Consider the following 22,346-nt stretch of genomic DNA (forward strand, 5'->3'; position numbering starts at 1 on the left):
AATGATGAAAAATTATAGAAACATTTATATACATAACAAATGTATGTATACATGCATATAAAATAAGTGAATAGGTACATGCTTATTTTATTCAAATTTGTAATTAATTGAAAAATATAATTAAAATACGATTTTATTTAAACAATCAAGATTATACATTTATTCTTAAGTAAAAATTTTTTGAGGCTAAATCCTTGCGAAAGAAAACTTCAATTCTATCAAAAAATAAGTGATGCTATTACTCACTGGTTGAGTTTACACTGTACGTCTTATTCGTACTAAATTTGTATCAAATTCGTACTATATGTCGTTTACACCACCAGATTGAATTATTTAGCATTTGATACATATATCAGATGATCGGTGTAAACTCGGCCACAATGTATTTGAGAAATTTGGTTGCGCGTTTGACCTTGTTTATGTAGCGCGCTCAGATAGTTTACGCGCGCTCTTTATCGCAGTCAGTCGTGGTATCTAGCTAGCGAATGATTCACACGACGCACTGAGAAGACAGTGATTATATATGGTATGTTGCAATAAACACTTCTCTTATTGTTACGTAAAGCATTATTACGTATTTCTTTACAACTTTTCAATTAACAATTAATTAACAATGGGATTCAGATTGTGCTACCCGACACGATGTGTGCATTGTTTCAATTCTGTCGATGACGATTCACACGTCGAAATTGGTTAGCCGTCGTCAATTGAAGAGTGGAAAAAAGCTCAGATTTCCTGGTGCAGAATCTCACGGTGAGATCGGCCGCGTTTTACGCACACGCTATTCAAGCGAATCCTTACCCGCACGCTCTCGCTGTTAGATTAGCTTATGCAATCGACGGAACGGGGAGCCTTGAGAAACATGCTGAGATGGAGGAGGACGCGAGATGCAAATTATGGCCGGGAGGATGTAGTCTAATGGGAAAATGTTTTCTGTTGCAGGTAAGAAGGACTCTCGTTCTTGTCTCTTGCTCTCGCCACGTTGATTCCTCACGACGACGATCCGCCCGAAACTACGAGCGCAATCGAAGCGCACCGGTATCGTGTTTGACCCTTTACGACAAGATTTATGCTTGCGTCGCGTTTCACGTCCACTGCGTATGCTAGGAGTTGCAGTCTGCATCCAGAAAGATCTGCCAGGTATGTTTAAAAATATATTCTTAAAAAATATCGTTTGTCTTAAAGAATGAGACTACGATTGGCTGCAAATTGCAAAAGATATTATAAAATTGCTGACAATTGTCGTGCATTTACAAAAAATTTGAAGGGATTTTTATCAAAAAGATTATATAATTTATAAGAACATGGTATATTTTTTTAATATTTGGTTTATAAATTTTAATATGATTGTTGCAGAAACTTTAAATATGAACATTTCTGTATATTTAGAAAATTAGTATAACTTTGAAGAATTAAGTTTTAACTGGACTTCGAGAAATTTTGGATTTTACGGCAAAACTTATTCTTGCGGCGATTCTTGCCAATCGCTCTCAGTCTCGTAAACCCGATAAGGAGGATCATTAATTGCGAACATGCACATCGATTATGCGCAATGTTGACGTTAATGAGCGGCGTAACGTACGTTCGCGGGGGATTGTGACATCGATTACGGCGACCTTGCCCTAACGATACACATCGTCGCGCGCGAGCTCGGTTTCATTTTCTAGCAAACGGCACTTGTAATCTCACCCTTGTATCTATTACCGCAATCGGGTCACAATATATGGCCACAAACATTCGATGACTTCAGGATAGATTTACTTTGAGATTTATTGAAATTTTGATGCTTGCCTGATACTCATTCCGTATCAATATCGTATTGAAAAATTAGAAATATTAGAGACATATTGATTTTTTTATATATTTTTCTTAATTTAAGAAGATTACAATATATAATTATAGATTTATCCAATTGAATTTGAGAGAAAAACACTTTCGCATTATTAATTTCGCATTATTATTAACACTTTCATATTTTTTTCTTCAAATATTAACACTTATTCCAAGGAAGTCAAAATATCTGTGTCAAAAATATTTGATATCGGAAGCAGAGAACCGATACACGAGTATTATTTGAAATTGGTAGGCGGCACTATTTCTAAATCGGGATCAAAGGAGAAAGTGAGATAGAAAATTGATCGAGATCCACGTTGATTACTATTGAGTATCGACACAGAAAGTAACGTAACCGTAGCGTAACGGGGCCCCAGGTGGCGATAATTATGTCGTTTCCAAACTAGTCGCATGCCCACACCGCGACCGGAATGCCGCGCGACGCCTCTGGCGAATGAGGCCAGGATTTACTCTCGATTGCTATCTTCAGCTCTCTCTCTCTCTCTCTAGTCTAGTTCTCTTTGTTTAGCCGTATAAAGTTGCAAGGCTATGGCTGTGGCTAGCCGAATGGCAGTGTACGACTGCCTTTTCTGCCGTCTTTGTTTTTGTTACTCCGAAAATGGCTGTTGTCTGTCGTGTGCACCGTGGAAGGTAAGGACGCATTAGTGATGAGCTTCAAAGTCCTTCGATTGCGAGAAATCGAACGCGTGTTATTGATAAATAATGATTGACAGCTCGATCGTTGAATAAATTGATTGATTGAAATGATATAATCATATTACGTCATCGTAATAAAGTTCTATTTTTTTTCTGTAAATACATAGAAATTATTATTAATTTATTTTAAAATTTAATCTGTAAAGATTTATCTTTGTTCATAGATCTCGTACAATTGATAGTTTATAAATTGCGTTAATAACTTACTTGTTGCTCAGAAAACCTAACAGTCTATTAAAATATAACATAAGATCAGGAGATACGCCTTGCAAAATTATACGTACGCATGCGACATACCGATTAAAAGATAGTTCGATATGTGGGCAACGGCGTGGGAGTTGTGAAAAATAACATAGCGTATTGCGGCGCGGCCGCGTGTATGTGCATCGTCGCCGCGAAAAGTTTAATGGAAAACTCGAGAGATGCGTACGCGGATAGCGGCTTGTTTATTAAACTTTATGAGATTGCGCGCGTCCGTTTTTCGCAGCCGACTCGGAGAAGATGAAATGTGGCCGACGGCGAAACACATTTCGCACTGCGTCGTGTATATGTGTACGTATACATATGTACATTAAATCCGTTTTATAAAATTTAAAATTTGCGAGGAAAGTGATGGAATTCTATTGTTAATTTCTGTGATGAAATATTATGATGAATAAAATTTGTTTTATATCAATCGAAAATTTACAGGAATTATTGATTAAATACTTGAGTTTTCTAATGCGCCATTCTAATCGTTAAAAATAAAATTTTTGAATTATACAAAATCTAACAAAATAAAATAAAGAAAAAATTGATTCAAGTAATATAAGATACTTTTCTTGTATTTTACACGGTATAAAAAAGTGTTGAGTAGCGCATCATCGCAAATTGCAAATCGTGCGAAACAAACTTCACGCGTTGCAGCTAGTTGCATACACGCACGCAAGCGTGTGTATCCGCGGCCGATTGCATTATGTAACGAGATCCGTATACGCTCACCTGCTAGCTCGTGCTTTACGAGATGCGTTAGTCACGCATTATTCCTATTAACTGTGCACGACGACGTAACAACAATACCGCAACGCGTCGCATACCGCTGCAAGACGTTGCACAGCCCGGAGAATCGTTTATGCGAATGCGATTATATTATCATGAAAGATAAACGCAGGTTCGCGCGAGGTGAAACTATTCCCTCGCTTAATAGCGTCGCGGGATTCAATTTTCACGGGAGATCGATGGAAACCTTAATAACGTCGCTTGCTTTGGCATTCGTATTAATTATTCAATATGTTAATGCCGATGTTGTTCTTCGCAACGAACGGTACACACGATCGCAATCGATATGTTGCATGTAAGATGAGACGCGCGTTGTTAAAGACGCGATGGTGATTTATAATTGCAATTAAGGTGTTGCACCGCATATATTTGCTTAAATTTTAACAATATTTTGATTGGAATTAGTATTATTATAGATTTTAATATAAATTAACTTTTTTATTGCAGTAAAATATTATCATAGATATTTGACAGTATTTAGATGAGCTTAATATAAAATATAAACATAAATATATCACATTAAAAAAATTAAATTTAGCGAAATTTATCTATATATCTCTTATCGTCTCATATTAGTGATTTTTATAAAACTTGTTAAATTTCTTTTATGGTAAATAATTTTAAAACTGTTTTATTGATTCTGAAATTTCTTATTGCTTTTGACTTTCTCTTCGATCTTCTTAGTGCTAATAATATCCCATTAGCCAAGAATAGCGACAATATTCAATCATCGACAAATGTCATACGATTGTCATGTATCATTATGGAGATACCGCAGTTGTGAATCGAGTCGGTTTTGAATAGCGTATATCACGACGGATAACGACGTCAATGTCGACTTAAGCGAACACGAAGGACGACGCCCCGGTCAGGGTTGCGTGGCGTTATGTAGGAAACATGTTAATCCCTTACCTGTACGTAGCTATATATATACATATATAGCTGCGTTCATACATCTATATATATATATATATATATATATATATATGCGCGATCGTTCACAAGGTGGGCAATCGGTTCGAGTGCCAAGAAATGGCGAGTCGGGTGTTTTACCGCCTCGAAGGCGCGTAAATCTCTGGTAACAATGCGAGAGCGGAATATAACGAAGAGTCGAGGTCAAATCGAGTTCGCGAGCCAGTAAATATCTTAGTGCGCTATTAAGCTTCTCCTTTTTTTTCAATTTAAAATTAGATATATGATTAGTTGAGTTTTATCAAGATATTAGAAATTAAAGAAAATTAGTCAAAAAAAGAAACGCTTAAAGTTTTTTTTCGAAAATTTTATGCGACTGCTATTTCAGCGTACGGTAAACGTATTGCATGTTTTTTTTTTTAACGGTTATCCTTAGGCTTTCGACAGGATGATAATATAAAAACTAATTGCCGAGCAACGAGCAAGGAGGTGGTATTTTTCGTCGTGTATAAAGCTTAATTACGGACGCGGCGCGTAATGAGGGGTTTTGTCCCTTGGAGCGAAGTGCAGTATTCTCTCTTATGGGCTCCGAGTCGAGAATGAAAAAAAGGGGGAAAGATGAGTCTTGTTATCTTGATGGGAGGCCAATAAACGGATGGCAGCAGCGATACTTCGCATCCCGCACAGCACAATAAGCTGACAGCGGCTCTCGGAGCTCAAAGACGACCCCGGTCATTTTATACGGACTTTAATAAGAGACCTTTTCAACCTATTCGACGTTGCTTGCGCTGCGCGTAACCATCGTGAAGGTATTTTCCGCTTAGATCGTGGACTGAATTCGAACGGTGCTGCTAAACGATAAGCCATTCCGGTTTCGATTCGTAATCTGGTTTATTTCGCACGGTATATCTTTATCTTGCCTTATGCTTTGAATTAGTCCGATAGCTTATATGTATTAAGAAATTAATAACTTTTGAATTATTTGAACATTTCTTTTTATTTTGACATTTATTTAGAATATTTATTTCAAATTATTTTGTGTTATTACATCGAATAATGCAAAACGATAAAAATGATGCAAAATGCCATGATTGATGCAAGAACAAACAATTCCTACAATATTCTATCTTCAAATAATGAAATGACACTCTCTTATAATGAATTTATTTGTAATTATGATTAATGCATTATGTATCATATAAATATTTTTTGAACAAATACAATTTTAAAATTTAAATTGATATATTACATCGACAATTAATATGTATATTACACTCGGAGATTTTCACAGAAGTTATAATAATAAATTTATTTTATATAAAGCATAAAAAGTAATGAAAATAAATAAATATAAAAATATATTGAAAATTATGTAAAAATTAAATATTTGAAATAAAATTGTTGTATTAATTATCGATAGTTTTGTCTTTATAGAGAAGTCGATGATTATTTTACTAAAATCGTTTCAGTTTGCAAATTTAAAACAGAGCACATCAATAAAATTTTTAATTATGATTATAATATCTAAAATTAAATTTATTAGATTAAAAAATTAAATTAAATTTATAAAATTTTAAGATTTTAAAAATTAAATTAAATTTATAAAATTTTAAAATTTAAAATTTAATAAAATTATGAAATTTATAATTATAATTAAAATTAATAAATTAAAAAATGTAATTTTGTTTTTTATAACATAGATCATCATATTCATAACTTTATAAAACAAATAATTATACGTTAGAGCTATATATGCCACTTTTCTTGTGTATATCTTATAGTAAATTATAATTGTCAAAACTGTCATTATTGCTGGTTGTGATGCTACTTGGATCATTTCCATTGTCAACTTCTGGATAAATCTGTGCAAATAATTATAATATTTACATGATAAATAATCATTTGGTTTTCAGTATGATCATTATATATTTTATTTTGAATAAATTAAGCGCGATTTAAAAAAGGTGAAAAATTATTTATATTTATAATGATGTTAACAATAATATCAATGAAACTTACTGCCTTTTTTTTATTCAGTTTAGTTGGTTTGCCAAATGATGTTCATCTTTAATATGGTGATTGAAATGAGTTGTAATAGCAATAGATATGTTTCTGTGTAACAAATATTATGCTCTACTTCAAAATCATCTCTTTTTGTACATATTCCCATAGCCAACTCTGAAATGTATGTCTTTTTAATTGTTCCTTAGAATGCAATCGTAAATAATCTTCTAAACTTTTAGATAAAAATGAAACATTCTCATTACTAATAATGCATTTCAGGACGATGGGTTGAATGATTTAAAATAATCTCTTGGTTACTCAGACATTGTGTCGGTTACAAGTGATGAAACGCGTTCTGATGAACCAACTGTATCGTATGCTTCTTGCGTATTTTTCAATTTCTCCGGATGTGCCTGCTTTAGATGATAATTCAGCATACTTTGCATAGAAAGAGATATATTATTATGACAAATATTACATTCAACCACAAAATCATCTCCTGTCCAATATTTCCGTGTCCAACCTTGATATTTATCGTGATATATATGTTTCATCTGTTTTCCATGCCAATTTAAGTGCTTTTCCACAGTATCCAATGTAGATAGAATATATTTATTACAAATAATACATTGTGAATATAATTCGTCTGAATACTTGAAATACATCCATGGCAATTTTGTAAATTCTTTTTTTTCTTCGTATTTCCAAATTTCTTTGTGTTGTGTTTTAATATGTCTTTTGAAGGGTGTATCTGATATATAAGTATATTTAGTTTTACAAGACATGCACTTCGCTTTAAAATTCGGCAGTTTTATATAATATTTCCACAGATGCTTTCTAGATAGTGACATTGTGTCCGTTCGAAGTGATGAAACGCGTTCTGACGAACCAACTGTGTCGTATGCTTCTTGCGTATTTTTCAATGTGTTCGAATGTTTCGTTTTTATATGATGATCTAAACTTTTTGGAATACAAAAAGATATATCTTTATGACAAATATTACATTCCACTTTATTATCATTTTTTTCTGTCCAAAATCTCCATGTCCAATCTGTTACATGTATATAATTCTTTTGTTCTTTTTTGGAATGCAAACTTAAATGATGTTTTACAGATTTAATTGTGGACGGAACATCTCTATTACAGATAATACATTGCGAATATAATTTGTTTAAATACTTGAAATACTTCCATCGTATTAGTTTCTTCTTTTCTTCGTCTTCCGAAATTTCTTTATGTATTTTTATATGGCTTTTGAAGTTTGTTGAGTTTTTGTAACAATATGTATTTCCGCATGACTTGCATTTTGCTTTGAAATCTGACACTTTTGTATAATATTCCCACACATTCTTGTTAGTTATAATTTTTAGAGACATTGTGTCCGTTCGAAGTGATGAAACGCGTTCTGACGAACCAACTGTGTCGTATGCTTCTTGCGTATTTTTCAATGTGTTCGAATGTTTCATTTTTATATGATAATCTAAACTGTTTTTAATGGGAAGAGATATATCTTTATGACAAATATTACATTCCACTATATTATTATTTTTTTCTGTCCGAAATCTCAATGTCCAATCTGTTCCATATATATTATTCTTTTGTTGTTCTTCAGGATGCAAACTTAAATGATGTTCTATAGATTCAGTTGTAGACGGAACATCTGTATTACAGATAACACATTGTGAAGAGTATTGGTTTAAATATTTGAAATACTTCCATCGTATTAGTTTCTTCTTTTCTTCGTCTTCCGAAATTTCTTTATGTATTTGTATATGTTTTTTGAAGTGTGACGAGTTTTTATAACGATATGTATTTCTGCAATACTTGCATTTCGCTTTGAAATCCGACACTTTTGTATAATATTCCCACACATTTTTGTATGTTATAATTGTTGGAGACATCGTGTCCGTTTGAAGTGACTGGACGAGTGTAACTAAATACAATACACAGTGATGGCAGAAGTATACGCTGCGGTTTCTACACACCAACAGAGAGAACCGTTTACATGTGATGAGCAGAGCGTTTCGGTCAAATCTAACTAACAATTATCAAAACACGCGGTAATATCTTATGCCAAGTATTATTGTCAGTAAAAGAGACGTTACAATGCATTCTTTACACGAATATATTTTGTGAGAAATAATGCACAATTAATATATTATACGTATTTGTATTTTTAATATGCATCAAGTAAAACTTCTGAAATTAGGAAGGCTATATTTAAAAAATCTATGTCTTTTTTTGAAGTTATTTATACTTTCCTAAATGCAGTTGATATACCGATTGCAGAAATAAATAGATATGATTGACTGATTGTATTAAAAAATTATTATTATAATGCATTTATCCATCTGATTTATTTTGAAATATGGCATTATCAATGTCGATTTTTTTGTGCATGATGATTCTCTCAATGATATTATAATTTAACAAATTGGATTGACTTATCGGCACGATGCACAGCAGCGAAATTTTTAAGTTGATCTGTTACATACAAAATACTTTTAAACTATAGCAGCGTTTAAAATAATTCTCTCTTTGAAAGATAATTATTGCGTACATTTAACTTTTACTTTTTATTTTTGCTAATATCTAATGCGAGATTTATGTATTTATATCTATAAATAATTTAAATTTATAAATACTAAGAATTGCAAATATTTTACAGAATATGTGCATTACATTACATAATATTTTACGTGCAATATTTTTGTAAATAATAGATAACAAACAAATGATTAGTTATTCTAAAGTTGCTCCGCCGGCATCTAATGTTCTTCCTGAACTCCTCCTTTTTTTCTATTTTTTTTGCAAGTTCTTCAACACATTCGCACATGTGCGCGACGCGAATATGAAAATTGCACGATGTTTTAAACAGCACTTCCGACGCGTACTTTGTCACGTTAGGACAAAAGTAAAACTTGCATGGATTACACGTTCGACATTTTGCTGCATCCGTAACAAGTAACGATGAAAAGGGTGAGATCGAAAACTGCAGAAAATCATAAGAATGGCACTATTGAAGAGGATAACGTGTTAATACGAAACGATCTGAAGTGTGTCGTGCATGTAATAAGAGATAAACATTTTAAGAACAACTCGACTTTGTCTCTAATATGTTTATTGCATTCTTATTATTCGTACGGTAGTGTCGTATAGTTCGTACTTGGTACGAAACAGATCATTCTGTATCGGCACGTTATCCTCTCCAAAAGTACTATCCTTATTATTTTTCGTAGTTTTCAATCTTACTCTTTTCGTCGTTACTTGTTACGGAAGAGGCAGAATATCGAACGTGCAATCCGTGCGACAATATTTCGTGCGAGTTTTACTTTTCTTCTATTATGAAAAAGTACACGTCGTGAGTGCCGTTTAAAACATTGTGCGATTTTCGCATTTGCGTTGCTAATGCGTGTGAGTGCCTTGAAAAACTGATAAGAACAGAAAGAAGGGGGAGATTCAGGAAGAACATTGGACACCGGTGGAGCAACTATAGAGTAAATATATATATAATCATTTATTTGTTATTTATTATTTATAAAATATTGCATATAAAATATTACGTAATGTAAACGCACATAGTAACTTTAAAATATTTAATAAAAAATTTGCAATTTTTAATATTTTGATTATTGGACATAAATATATAATTTTGCTATTAGATATTTGCATTAAAGAGAGATGAGTAAAAGTTTAATGTGCGTAATAATTATTTGTCAAATAATTTTTTTAATGCTGTTATAATTTAGATGCATTTTTGTAAATTATAGATCAACTTATAAACAGTTCCATTGCCGCGCATTGTAAATTATAAAAATGATGCAAAATGCCATGATTGATGCAAGAACAAACAATTTCTACAATATTCTATATCTAAATAATAAAATGACACTCTTTTATAATGAATTTATTTGTAATTATGATGAATGCATTATATATCATATAAACATTTTTCGAACAAATGCAATTTTAAAATTAAAATTGATATATTACATCGACAACTAATATGTATATTACATTTCGGAGATTTTCACAGAAGTTATAATAATTAATTTATTTTATATGAAGCATAAAAAGTAATAATAATACATAAACATAAAAATATATTGAAAATTATGTAAAAATTAAATATTTGAAATAAAATTGTTGTATTAATTATCGATAGTTTTGTGTTTACAGAGAAGTCGATGATTATTTTACTAAAATCGTTTCAGTTTACAAATTTCAAGCAGAGCACATAAATATGATTTTTAATTATAATTATAATATATAAAATTAAATTTATTAAATTTATAAAATTAAATTTATTAAATTTATAATATTAAATTTATAAAATTGAATTCATAAAATTATAAAATTTATAATTATAATTATAATTAATGAATTTAAAAAATGTAATTTTGTTTTCTATAACATAGATCATCATACTGATAACTTTATTAACATAAAACAAGAAATTATACGTCAGAGATATAAATGCCACTTTTCTTGTGTATATCTTATAGTAAATTATAATTGTCAAAATCAAGACTGTCATTATTGCTGGTTATGATGCTACTTCATTTCCATCATCATTTCCATTGTCAACTTCTGGATAAATCTGTGCAAATAATTATAATATTTACATAATAAATAATCATGTGGTTATGATCATTATATTGTATATTTTTATAAAATTAAGCGCGATTTGAAAAAGGTGAAAAATTATTTATTTATAATGATGTTAACAATAATATCAATGAAACTTACTGTCTTTTTTTATTCAGTTCAGTTGGTTTGCCAAATGATGTTTATCTTTAATATGGTGATTGAAATGAGTTGTAATAGCAATAGATATGTTTCTGCGTAACAAATGTTATGCTCTACTTCAAAATCATCACCTTTTGTACATATTCCCATAGCCAACTCTGAGATGTATGTCTTTTTAATTGTTCCTTAGAATGCAAGCGTAAATAATTTTCTAAACTTTTAGATAAAAATGAAACGTTTTCATTACAAATAATGCATTTGAGGCCGATGGGTTGAATGATTTAAAATAATCTTTTGGTTACTCAGACATTGTGTCCGTTTCAAGTGATGAAACGCGTTCTGATGAACCAATTGTATCGTATGCTTCTTGCCTATATTTTAATTTCTCCGGATGTGCCTGCTTTAGATGATAATTCATCGTACTGTGCATAGAAAGAGTCATATTATTATGACAAATATTACATTCAACCACAAAATCATCTCCTGTCCAATATTTCCGTGCCCAACCTTGATATTTATCGTGATATATTTGTTTCTCTTGTTTTTCATGCCAATTTAAGTGCTTCTCCACAGTATCCAATGTAGATAAAATATATTTATTACAAATAATACATTGTGAATATAATTCGTCTGAATACTTGAAATACATCCATGGCAATTTTGTAAATTTTTTTTCTTTTTCGTATTTCCAAATTTCTTTGTGTTGTTTTTTAATATGTTCTCGGAAGTTTGAATCTGCTATATAAGTATATTTAGTTTTACAAGACATGCACTTCGCTTTAAAATTCGGCAGTTTTATATAATATTTCCACAGATGCTTTCTAGATAGTGACATTGTGTCCGTTCGAAGTGATGAAACGCGTTCTGACGAACCAACTGTGTCGTATGCTTCTTGCGTATTTTTCAATGTGTTCGAATGTTTCGTTTTTATATGATTATCTAAATTTTTGTGAATAAAAAGAGATATATCTTTATGACAAATATTACATTCCACTTTATTATCATTTTTTTCTGTCCAAAATCTCCAATTCCAATCTGTTACATGTATATAATTCTTTTGTTCTTTTTTAGAATGCAAACTTAAATGATGTTTTACAGCTTCAGTTGTAGACGGAACATCTGTATTACAGATAACACATTGTGAATATAATTTGTTTAAATACTTGAAATACTTCCATCGTATTAGTTTCTTCTTTTCTTCGTCTTCCGAAATTTCTTTATGTGTTTTTATATGTTTTTTGAAGTTTGTTGAGTTTTTGTAACAATATGTATTTCCGCATGACTTGCATTTCGCTTTGAAATCTGACACTTTTGTATAATATTCCCACACATTCTTGTTAGTTATAATTCTTAGAGACATTGTGTCCGTTTGAAGTGATGAAACGCGTTCTGACGAACCAACTATGTCGTATGTTTCTTGCGTATTTTTCAATTTGTTCGAATGTTTATTTCTTGTATGATAATTTAAACTGTTTAGAATAGAAAGAGATATATCTTTATGACAAATATTACATTCCACTATACTATCATTTTTTTCTGTCCGAAATCTCAATGTCCAATCTGTTCCATATATATTATTCTTTTGTTGTTCTTCAGAATGCAAACTTAAATGATGTTCTACAGCTTCAGTTGTAGACGGAACATCTGTATTACAGATAACACATTGTGAAGAGTATTGGTTTAAATATTTGAAATACTTCCATCGGATTAGTTTCGTCTTTTCTTCGTCTTCCGAAATTTCTTTATGTATTTGTATATGTGTTCTGAAGCTTGTCGGGTCTTTATAACGATATGTATTTCTGCAATACTTGCATTTCGCTTTGAAATCCGACACTTTTGTATAATATTCCCACACATTTTTGTTAGTTATAATTTTTGGAGACATCGTGTCCGTTTGAAGTGACTGGACGAGTGTAACTAAATACAATACACAGTGATGGCAGAAGTGTACACTGCGGTTTCTACACACCTTCAGAGAGAACCGTTTACATGTGATGAGCAGAGCGTTTCGGTCAAATCTAAGTAACAATTATCAAAACACGCGGTAATATCTCATGCCAAGTATTATTGCCAGTAAAAGAGACGTTACAATGCATTCTTTACACGAATATATTTTGTGAGAAATAATGCACAATTAATATATTATACGTATTTGTATTTTTAATATGCATCAAGTAAAACTTCTGAAATTAGGAAGGCTATATTTAAAAAATCCATGTCTTTTTTCGAAGTTATTTATACTTTCCTAAATGCAGTTGATATACCGATTGCAGAAATAAATAGATATGATTGACTGATTGTATTAAAAAATTATTATTATAATGCATTTATCCATCTGATTTATTTTGAAATATGGCATTATCAATGTCGATTTTTTTTGTGCATGATGATTCTCTTAATGATATTATAATTTAACAAATTGGATTGACTTATCGGCACGATGCACAGCAGCGAAATTTCCAAGTTGATCTGTAACATACAAAATACTTTTAAACTATAGCAGCGTTTAAAATAATTCTCTCTTTGAAAGATAATTATTGCGTACATTTAACTTTTACTTTTTATTTTTGCTAATATCTAATGCGAGATTTATGTATTTATATCTATAAATAATTTAAATTTATAAATATTAAGAATTGCAAATATTTTACAGAATATGTGCATTACATTACATAATATTTTACGTGCAATATTTTTGTAAATAATAGATAACAAACAAATGATTACTTATTCTAAAGTTGCTTCGCCGGCATCTAATGTTCTTCCGGAACTTCTCCCTTTTCTCTATTCTTTTTGCAAGTTCTTTAAGACATTCGCACGTGTGCGCGAGGCGAATTGCACGATATTTTGCGAATTGCAAACAGCACTTCCGACGCGTACTTTGTCACGTTAGGACAAAAGTAAAATTCGCATGGATTACACGTTCGACACTTTGCTGCATCCGTAACGATGAAAAAAGTGAGATCAAAAGCTGCAGACAATAATAAAGATGGCACTATTGAAAAGGATAACGTGTTAATACGGAACGATCTGAAGTGTGTCGTGCATGTAATAAGAGATAAACATATTATGAACAATTCGGCTTTGTCTCTAATATGTTCATTGCATTCTTATTATTCGTACGGTAGTACTTCGTACAAAACGGATCATTCTGTATCGGCACGTTATCCTCTCCATGTAAAAGTACTATCCTTATTTTTTTTCGTAGTTTTCGATCTTACTCTTTTCGTCGTTACTTGTTACGGAAGAGGCAGAATATCGAACGTGCAATCCGTGCGACAATATTCCGTGCGAGTTTAACTTTTCTTTTATTCTGAGGAAGTACGCGTGAGTGCCGTTTAACACATTGTGCAATTTTTGTATTTGCATTGTTAATGCGCGTGAGTGCCTTGAAGGCCTTTAAAAAGATCAGAAAGAAGGGGGAGATTCACGAAAAGCACTGGACACAGGCGGAGCATCTTTAGGAGATATATATATAAGTATATATATATATAAATAAATTATTTGTTATTTATTATTTATAAGATATTGCACGTAAAATAATACGTAATGTAAACGCACATAGTAACTTTGAAATATTTAGTAAAAAATTTGCAATTTTAAATATTTTGATTATTGGACATAAATATAAAATTCTGTTATTAGATATTTGCATTAAAGAGAGATGAGCAAAAGTTAATGTGTATAATAATTATTTGTCAAATAATTTTTTTAAACGCTGTTATAATTTAGATGCACTTTTGTATATTATAGATCTACTTGTGAACAACTTCGCTGCCGTGCATTGTAAATTACAAAAATGATGCAAGACGCCTCGTGATTGATGCAAGAACAAACAATTCCTACAATATTCTATCTCCAAATCATGAAATGACACTCTTTTATAATGAATTTATTTGTAATTATGATGAATGCATTATATATCATACAAACATTTTTCGAACAAATACAATTTTAAAATTTAAATCGATATATTTCATCGACAATTAATATGTATATTACATTTCGGAGATTTTTACAGAACTTATAATGATAATATTATTTTATATAAAGCATAAAAAGTAATGAAAATACATAAATATAAAAATATATTGAAAATTATGTAAAAATTAAATATTTGAAATAAAATTGTTGTATTAATTATCGATAGTTTTGTGTTTACAGAGAAATCGATGATTATTTTACTAAAATCGTTTCAGTTTACAAATTTAAAACAGAGCACATTAATAAAATTTATAATTATAATTATAATTTATAAAATTAAATTTAAATTTATAAAATTAAATGTATTAAATTTATAAAATTGAATTTGTAAAATTATAAAATTTATAGTTATAATTATAATTAATAAATTAAAAAATGTAATTTTGTTTTCTATAACATAGATCAACATATTCATAACTTTATAAAACAAATAATTATACGTTAGAGCTATATATGCCACTTTTCTTGTGTATATCTTATAGTAAATTATAATTGTCAAAATCAAGACTGTCATTATTGCTGGTTGTGATGCTGGTTGGATCATCATTTCCATTGTCAACTTCTGGATAAATCTGTGCAAATAATTATAATATTTACATGATAAATAATTATTTGGTTTTTGGTATGATCATTATATTCTATACTTTTATAAAATTAAGCGCGATTTAGAAAAAGTGAAAAATTAATTGTTCATAAATGATGATGTTAACAATAATATCAATGAAACTTACTGCCTTTTTTTTTATTCAGTTTAGTTGGTGTGCCAAATGATGTTCATCTTTAATATGGTGATTGAAATGAGTTTTAATAGCAATAGATACGTTTCTGTGTAACAAATGTTATGCTCTACTTCATGCTTCTACTACTATGCTCCAAAATCATCACCTTTTGTACATATTCCCATAGCCAACTCTGAAATTTATGTCTTTTTAATTGTTCCTTAGAATGCAAGCGTAAATAATCGTCTAAACTTTTAGATAAAAATAAAACGTTCTCATTACCAATAGTGCATTTCAGACCGATGGGTTGAATCATTTAAAATAATCTCTTGGTTACTCAGACATTGTGTCCGTTTCAAGTGATTAAACGCGTTCTGATGAACCAACTGTATCGTATGCTTCTTGCGTATTTTTCAATTTCTCCGGATGTGCCTGCTTTAGATGATAATTCAGCGTACTGTGCATAGAAAGAGATATATTATTATGACAAATATTACATTCAACCACAAAATCATCTCCTGTCCAATATTTCCGTGTCCAACCTTGATATTTATCGTGATATATTTGTTTCTCTTGTTTTTCATGCCAATTTAAGTGCTTCTCCACAGTATCCAATGTAGATAAAATATATTTATTACAAATAATACATTGTGAATATAATTCGTCTGAATACTTGAAATACATCCATGGCAATTTTGTAAATTTTTTTTTTTCTTCGTATTTCCAAATTTCTTTGTGTTGTGTTTTAATATGTCTTTTGAAGTGTGTATTTGCTATATAAGTATATTTAGTTTTACAAGACATGCACTTCGCTTTAAAATTCGGCAGTTTTATATAATATTTCCACAGATGCTTTCTAGATAGTGACATTGTGTCCGTTCGAAGTGATGAAACGCGTTCTGACGAACCAACTGTGTCGTATGCTTCTTGCGTATTTTTCAATGTGTTCGAATGTTTCGTTTTTATATGATTATCTAAATTTTTGTGAATAAAAAGAGATATATCTTTATGACAAATATTACATTCCACTTTATTATCATTTTTTTCTGTCCAAAATCTCCAATTCCAATCTGTTACATGTATATAATTCTTTTGTTCTTTTTTAGAATGCAAACTTAAATGATGTTTTACAGCTTCAGTTGTAGACGGAACATCTGTATTACAGATAACACATTGTGAATATAATTTGTTTAAATACTTGAAATACTTCCATCGTATTAGTTTCTTCTTTTCTTCGTCTTCCGAAATTTCTTTATGTGTTTTTATATGTTTTTTGAAGTTTGTTGAGTTTTTGTAACAATATGTATTTCCGCATGACTTGCATTTCGCTTTGAAATCTGACACTTTTGTATAATATTCCCACACATTCTTGTTAGTTATAATTCTTAGAGACATTGTGTCCGTTTGAAGTGATGAAACGCGTTCTGACGAACCAACTATGTCGTATGTTTCTTGCGTATTTTTCAATTTGTTCGAATGTTTATTTCTTGTATGATAATTTAAACTGTTTAGAATAGAAAGAGATATATCTTTATGACAAATATTACATTCCACTATACTATCATTTTTTTCTGTCCGAAATCTCAATGTCCAATCTGTTCCATATATATTATTCTTTTGTTGTTCTTCAGAATGCAAACTTAAATGATGTTCTACAGCTTCAGTTGTAGACGGAACATCTGTATTACAGATAACACATTGTGAAGAGTATTGGTTTAAATATTTGAAATACTTCCATCGGATTAGTTTCTTCTTTTCTTCGTCTTCCGAAATTTCTTTATGTATTTTTATATGTGTTCTGAAGCTTGACGGGTCTTTATAACGATATGTATTTCTGCAATACTTGCATTTTGCTTTGAAATCCGACACTTTTGTATAATATTCCCACACATTTTTGTTAGTTATAATTTTTGGAGACATCGTGTCCGTTTGAAGTGACTGGACGAGTGTAACTAAATACAATACACAGTGATGGCAGAAGTGTACACTGCGGTTTCTACACACCAACAGAGAGAACCGTTTACATGTGATGAGCAGAGCGTTTCGGTCAAACCTAACTAACAATTATCAAAACACGCGGTAATATCTCATGCCAAGTATTATTGTCAGTAAAAGAGACGTTACAATGCATTCTTTACACGAATATATTTTGTGAGAAATAATGCACAATTAATATATTATACGTATTTGTATTTTTAATATGCATCAAGTAAAACTTCTGAAATTAGCAAGGCTATATTTAAAAAATCCATGTCTTTTTTCGAAGTTATTTATACTTTCCTAAATGCAGTTGATATACCGATTGCAGAAATAAATAGATATGATTGACTGATTGTATTAAAAAATTATTATTATAATGCATTTATCCATCTGATTTATTTTGAAATATGGCATTATCAATGTCGATTTTTTTTGTGCATGATGATTCTCTTAATGATATTATAATTTAACAAATTGGATTGACTTATCGGCACGATGCACAGCAGCGAAATTTCCAAGTTAATCTGTAACATACAAAATACTTTCAAACTATAGCAGCGTTTAAAATAATTCTCTTTTTGAAAGATAATTATTGCGTACATTTAACTTTTACTTTTTATTTTTGCTAATATCTAATGCGAGATTTATGTATTTATATCTATAAATAATTTAAATTTATAAATACTAAGAATTGCAAATATTTTACAGAATATGTGCATTATATTACATAATATTTTACGTGCAATATTTTTGTAAATAATAGATAACAAACTTTGTTCTTCCTGAACTCCACCTTTTTTTCTATTTTTTTTGCAAGTTTTTCAACACATTCGCACGTGTGCGCGACGCGAATATGAAAATTGCACGATGTTTTAAACAGCACTTCCGACGCGTACTTTGTCACGTTAGGACAAAAGTAAGACTTGCATGGATTACACGTTCGACATTTTGCTGCATCCGTAACAAGTAACGATGAAAAGGGTGAGATCGAAAACTGCAGAAAATCATAAGAATGGCACTATTGAAGAGGATAACGTGTTAATACGAAACGATCTGAAGTGTGTCGTGCATGTAATAAGAGATAAACATATCAAGAACAACTCGACTTTGTCTCTAATATGTTCATTGCATTCTTATTATTCGTACTATTCGTATTATTCGGTAGTGTCGTATAGTTCGGACTTGGTACGAAACAGATCATTCTGTATCGGCACGTTATCCTCTCCAAAAGTACTATCCTTATTATTTTTCGTAGTTTTCAATCTTACTCTTTTCGTCGTTACTTGTTACGGAAGAGGCAGAATATCGAACGTGCAATCCGTGCGACAATATTTCGTGCGAGTTTTACTTTTCTTCTATTATGAAAAAGTACACGTCGTGAGTGCCGTTTAAAACATTGTGCGATTTTCGCATTTGCGTTGCTAATGCGTGTGAGTGCCTTGAAAAACTGATAAGAACAGAAAGAAGGGGGAGATTCAGGAAGAACATTGGACACCGGTGGAGCAACTATAGGGTAAATATATATATAATCATTTATTTGTTATTTATTATTTATAAAATATTGCATATAAAATATTACGTAATGTAAACGCACATAGTAACTTTAAAATATTTAATAAAAAATTTGCAATTTTTAATATTTTGATTATTGGACATAAATATATAATTTTGCTATTAGATATTTGCATTAAAGAGAGATGAGTAAAAGTTTAATGTGCATAATAATTATTTGTCAAATAATTCTTTTAAACGCTCTTATAATTTAGATGCATTTTTGTAAATTATAGGTCAACTTATAAACAGCTCCATTGCCGCGCATTATGAATTATAAAAATGATGCAAAATGCCATGATTGATGCAAGAACAAACAATTCCTACAATATTCTATATCTAAATAATAAAATGACACTTTTATAATGAATTTATTTGTAATTATGATGAATGCATTATATATCATATAAACATTTTTCGAACAAATGCAATTTTAAAATTAAAATTGATATATTACATCGACAACTAATATGTATATTACATTTCAGAGATTTTCACAGAAGTTATAATAATTAATTTATTTTATATGAAGCATAGAAAGAGAGAGAGTAATGATAATACATAAACATAAAAATATATTGAAAATTATGTAAAAATTAAATATTTGAAATAAAATTGTTGTATTAATTATCGATAGTTTTGTGTTTACAGAGAAGTCGATGATTATTTTACTAAAATCGTTTCAGTTTACAAATTTCAAGCAGAGCACATAAATATGATTTTTAATTATAATTATAATATATAAAATTAAATTTATTAAATTTATAAAATTAAATTGCTTGAATTTATAAAATTAAATTTATTAAATTCATAATAATAAATTTATAAAATTAATTCATAAAATTATAAAATTTATAATTATAATTATAATTAATGAATTTAAAAAATTAATTTTGTTTTCTATAACATAGATTATCATACTGATAACTTTATTAACATAAAACAAGAAATTATACGTCAGAGATATGAATGCCACTTTTCTTGTGTATATCTTATAGTAAATTATAATTGTCAAAGTCAAGACTGTCATTATTGCTGGTTATGATGCTACTTCATTTCCATCATCATTTCCATTGTCAACTTCTGGATAAATCTGTGCAAATAATTATAATATTTACATAATAAATAATCATGTGGTTTTTGTTATAATCATTATATTGTATATTTTTATAAAATTAAGCGCGATTTGAAAAAGGTGAAAAATTATTAATTTATAATGATGTTAACAATAATATCAATGAAACTTACTGTTTTTTTTTATTCAGTTCAGTTGGTTTGCCAAATGATGTTCATCTTTAATATGGTGATTGAAATGAGTTGTAATAGCAATAGATATGTTTCTGCGTAACAAATGTTATGCTCTACTTCAAAATCATCACCTTTTGTACATATTCCCATAGCCAACTCTGAGATGTATGTCTTTTTAATTGTTCCTTAGAATGCAAGCGTAAATATATTTCTAAACTTTTAGATAAAAATGAAACGTTCTCATTACAAATAATGCATTTGAGGCCGATGGGTTGAATGATTTAAAATAATCTTTTGGTTACTCGGACATTGTGTCCGTTTCAAGTGATGAAACGCGTTCTGATGAACCAACTGTATCGTATGCTTCTTGCCTATTTTTTAATTTCTCCGGATGTGCCTGCTTTAGATGATAATTCAGCACACTTTGCATAGAAAGAGATATATTATTATGACAAATATTACATTCAACCACAAAATCATCTCCTGTCCAATATTTCCGTGCCCAACCTTGATATTTATCGTGATATATATTTTCCTTTTGTTTTTCATGCCAATTTAAGTGCTTTTCCACAGTATCCAATGTAGATAGAATATATTTATTACAAATAATACATTGTGAATATAATTCGTCTGAATACTTGAAATACATCCATGGCAATTTTGTAAATTTGTTTTTTTGTTCGTATTTCCAAATTTCTTTGTGTTGTGTTTTAATATGTTTTTTGAAGTGTGTATTTGATATATAAGTATATTTAGTTATACAAGACATGCACTTTGCTTTAAAATTCGGCAGTTTTATATAATATTTCCACAGATGCTTTCTAGATAGTGACATTGTGTCCGTTCGAAGTGATGAAACGCGTTCTGATGAACCAACTGTGTCGTATGCTTCTTGCGTATTTTTCAATGTGTTCGAATGTTTCGTTTTTATATGATTATCTAAACTGTTTTGAATATTAAGAGGTATATCTTTATGACAAATATTACATTCCACTATATTATCATTTTTTTCTGTCCAAAATCTCCATTTCCAATCTGTTACATGTATATAATTCTTTCGTTCTTTTTTAGAATGCAAACTTAAATGATGTTTTACAGATTTAATTGTGGACGGAACATCTCTATTACAGATAACACATTGTGAATATAATTTGTTTAAATACTTGAAATACTTCCATCGTATTAGTTTCTTCTTTTCTTCGTCTTCCGAAATTTCTTTATGTGTTTTTATATGGTTTTTGAAGTTTGTTGAGTTTTTGTAACGATATGTATTTCCGCATGACTTGCATTTCGCTTTGAAATCTGACACTTTTGTATAATATTCCCACACATTCTTGTTAGTTATAATTCTTAGAGACATTGTGTCCGTTTGAAGTGATGAAACGCGTTCTGACGAACCAACTGTGTCGTATGCTTCTTGCGTATTTTTCAATGTGTTCGAATGTTTCGTTTTTATATGATAATTTAAACTGTTTAGAATGGTAAGAGATATATCTTTATGACAAATATTACATTCCACTATATTATTATTTTTTTCTGTCCGAAATCTCAATGTCCAATCTGTTCCATATATATTATTCTTTTGTTGTTCTTCAGGATGCAAACTTAAAT

General features: G+C 30.0%; 2 protein-coding genes and 2 long non-coding RNA genes across 5 annotated transcripts in view; 1 reads left to right on the top strand and 3 right to left on the bottom strand.

The window, feature by feature from the left end:
* LOC105675641 (uncharacterized) overlaps positions 1-22,346 on the top strand; it is a 237,926-nt gene that overhangs the window by 64,247 nt on the left and 151,333 nt on the right. The window lies entirely within an intron of this gene.
* Positions 5,629-9,440, bottom strand: LOC136997270 (uncharacterized). Its single transcript, XR_010888078.1, has 2 exons — positions 6,520-9,440; positions 5,629-6,362 (listed from the first exon to the last, which is right to left on the bottom strand). It is a non-coding gene; the product is annotated as an uncharacterized lncRNA (long non-coding RNA).
* LOC136997269 (uncharacterized) lies at positions 9,873-14,316 on the bottom strand. Its single transcript, XM_067347816.1, has 2 exons — positions 11,254-14,316; positions 9,873-11,104 (listed from the first exon to the last, which is right to left on the bottom strand). Exon 1 carries the CDS (start codon positions 13,136-13,138, stop codon positions 11,552-11,554), a length of 1,587 nt encoding a protein of 528 aa, XP_067203917.1. The 5' UTR covers positions 13,139-14,316; the 3' UTR covers positions 9,873-11,104; positions 11,254-11,551.
* On the bottom strand, positions 14,343-18,103 carry LOC105674168 (uncharacterized). Of its 2 annotated transcripts, XR_001101063.2 has the most exons (4): positions 16,499-18,103; positions 16,239-16,413; positions 15,969-16,149; positions 14,344-15,809 (listed from the first exon to the last, which is right to left on the bottom strand). It is a non-coding gene; the product is annotated as an uncharacterized lncRNA (long non-coding RNA). The 2 variants fall into 2 exon arrangements; XR_010888077.1 differs by having other exon boundaries at positions 14,343-15,809; positions 16,239-18,096.

This window comes from Linepithema humile, chromosome 1, assembly GCF_040581485.1.
Source record: "Linepithema humile isolate Giens D197 chromosome 1, Lhum_UNIL_v1.0, whole genome shotgun sequence".
NCBI classification, from domain to species: domain Eukaryota; kingdom Metazoa; phylum Arthropoda; class Insecta; order Hymenoptera; family Formicidae; genus Linepithema; species Linepithema humile.

Coding starts and splice junctions, on each gene's coding strand:
- LOC136997269 (XM_067347816.1), bottom strand. CDS start 13,138: ATGTCTCCAAAAATTATAACTAACAAAAATGTGTGGGAATATTATACA.